Source organism: Conger conger, chromosome 2 (assembly GCF_963514075.1).
Source record: "Conger conger chromosome 2, fConCon1.1, whole genome shotgun sequence".
Classification (NCBI taxonomy): Eukaryota; Metazoa; Chordata; class Actinopteri; order Anguilliformes; family Congridae; genus Conger; species Conger conger.
In genome coordinates this window covers 17944250-17946831 of record NC_083761.1, presented here as the reverse complement: position 1 = coordinate 17946831, position 2582 = coordinate 17944250, and the positions used below count along the sequence as shown (strand labels likewise).

Here is a 2582-nt window from a genome sequence, read left to right as displayed (position 1 = left end):
CACGTAAACTTTGAAATGGCTGTACAGAATGTTGGGCATAATTATATGGTGTTGAGACTACGCGTAAAATGTTTTATTATTGATTGTATTATGATTTATTATTATTTATTCCATCGAACACCGCTCTTTGCATTTCGTCACGTTTTTCTATAATAAAAAAGGGGAAAAACACAAAAATAGAAAAAACAGTAATATGTAATAATGCCATAACTTGATTTCAAAATATGAATGCATTTATTAAAGCATATTTAAGTTCAGTGGATTTAAATAAAATCATAAATGCACATTTACACAACCCTCTACAAATCAAGGCACTTCATCACAAAGTAACGTCTTTGCATAAATATGAACTGCTGGTATAGGTGTTTACTCATAGCCTACTGTATCTGCCCACCACGTAATTTTTGACAGGTCTCCTCAAAGGAAACTGATGTCATTCATAGCTGCATTGACAAACAGACCTAAATGTTTTAATTAAACACATAGTGTTAAAGCAACAGTGCTGTGAGTGCTTAGGAGTCTTATCAGTGTATAGGCCAGAGTAGCCTACGTTTATTCTTGGACTGCAGCACATCTAAATGAAACCCCAATTAACTGAAGTTTTAACCAGTTCAATTCTTAGAATGGCAGACAGGGAAAAAGTTTGTTGTGATTTGTACACAGTGATCTCATGATATTATTTGGCATTTACAAAACTAAAGGATCATCCTATTCTAGCACTATACACTGTGTAGTTTTTAATTGTTGTGGTTATTGTTATCATATGGGTCATGCTACCATCTAAACCTCTGTTCCTTCACGGTTGTATATCAAATTGTTAACACTGAAATGATTCGTAAGATGACTACTCAAATGACCACTGTGTTGATTTGCAGGGTAGTAGCTCTGTCGAGGAGTGGGATGACTAACGTCAGAGTTCAACAGGGTGCTTTGCGTTGGCGAATATGAACCAAGTCCAGACAAGTTTTCTCTGTTCTGGGTCAAATCCTCCAGAAGTCCCGAACCATACTGTCTGCTGCCGATGATGTTGCCGTTTCCTGCCAGCATTGAGTTCATGTTGGAGACAAAGTTATTGAAACAAGGACTGTGGTCGATGGAAGGTGGTGGAGAAGACTTTGACTCGCTCGATCCAGGGGAATTCTGCAAACTCTGCGGAGGTGTGCTGAGGACGCTGGCGGTTTCTGAAAGCTTCAGTACGGTGCTGTCCTCTTCAGATTTCACCGGCAGCACGTTGGAGCTTCCGACGTTAGCATCCGCTCTCCTTTTCCTCTTTCGCCTGAAGTTTCCATTGTCGAACATCTTTTCACAGTTTGGGTCCAGAGTCCAGTAGTTTCCTTTACCTGTAAAAAAAAACAAAAAAACACTTAAACACTGCAATCTCTTAAAACAAAACTTTATAATGCAGGGCAAGTTCTCCTCAGCATGTCAGTGGATAATGAGAATTTTCTAGCAATTTTAACTGCCGTAAGATACAATAAATACGCATATGCGCACACAGAAACGTAATTGCATAATCATGTGCGCGCATAGTATATATTCAGTTATTTTTTTACTTTACAATATTTCACTTCTTTAAAAAACTAACATCGAACATTGTCTATAATGCAGCCTACTTCAGCTTGAACGTTTCAATTCAATTCCTGGTTTTTATTCAGATAACTCACCAGGATCATCTTCATCTCGTGCAACTTTCTTGAAACAGTCGTTCAAAGACAGGTTGTGACGAATTGAGTTCTGCCACCCAGCTTTGCTCTTTTTGTAGAAGGGAAAGTTTTCTGCCACGTACTGGTAGATTTGACTCAGAGTCAATTTTTTATCTTGCGCATTTTGGATAGCCATAGCTATAAGAGCCGAATATGAGTACGGAGGTCTAACCATCTTAAAAAGTTCTTGCTGGCTGGACAGAGAGAGCCAGCCAAGGTCTGCGCCTCCAAAGCCGGTTGGTGGTGGCAGAAATTGCCTTTGATTTGCCCCATATCCCGATGGTATATACGAGGCGCCATTCGTTCCAGAAAGATAAGGAGACGAGTTGATACCCGGACTGTTTAGCCATAGGTATGGGTTGGTTGTTGGCGACGTATACTCTCCAAGCCCGTAGGTGGGAGGATGCGCCGTAGGCCTCTGAGAATGATGATGATGAAGGTTCTGCTGGTACATGCTGAAGTTATCACAGTAAACGGCCATGTCAAGAAGCTCCTGGGCACTGTGGTGCTGAATAGGACTAGACTGCGGGTTGGGAGGCTGCTGTCCAAAAGCGTTCATAATCCGCTCTAATCAGTGGCGAATATGTAGGGCGCAGCTTCTATCAACATCAGGCGGGTGAAGTTCCAGTGGCTGAGGTTGTTTCCGTCTGGGTGTTTCCCTGAAGACTGAACACTGTCGCTTGGGAGAGCAGTATTTAAGTAATGGCTCTCCGCCTTCAAGGCAAAGAACAGGTATTGAATGGGTTGTTGGGCAACGCCTCTTTCCACTGTCACGCTCCACTCGTGCTGCCAGAATAGGTGGGGAGTTCCACTGTCCACATTTTGAAAATGCTTCTATTCATTTATTTGGTTTTGCTGACGACGTGTTATTGTAATTAA

At 41.5% G+C, this 2582-nt stretch overlaps 1 protein-coding gene across 1 annotated transcript; it reads right to left on the bottom strand.

The window, feature by feature from the left end:
- Window positions 1–780: 780 nt before the first annotated feature.
- Window positions 781–2262, bottom strand: foxi1 (forkhead box i1). Its single transcript, XM_061233187.1, has 2 exons — window positions 1665–2262; window positions 781–1340 (listed from the first exon to the last, which is right to left on the bottom strand). The coding sequence occupies exons 1-2, from the start codon at window positions 2260–2262 to the stop codon at window positions 781–783; spliced, it is 1158 nt and encodes a 385-aa protein (XP_061089171.1).
- Window positions 2263–2582: the final 320 nt, after the last annotated feature.

Excerpts from the sequence above, each read along its gene's own strand:
- foxi1 (XM_061233187.1), bottom strand. The coding sequence starts at position 2,262 with ATGAACGCTTTTGGACAGCAGCCTCCCAACCCGCAGTCTAGTCCTATT. Across the intron at positions 1,341-1,664 it reads ACGAGATGAAGATGATCCTG|GTAAAGGAAACTACTGGACT; the intron begins GTGAGTTATCTG and ends TTTTTTTTACAG.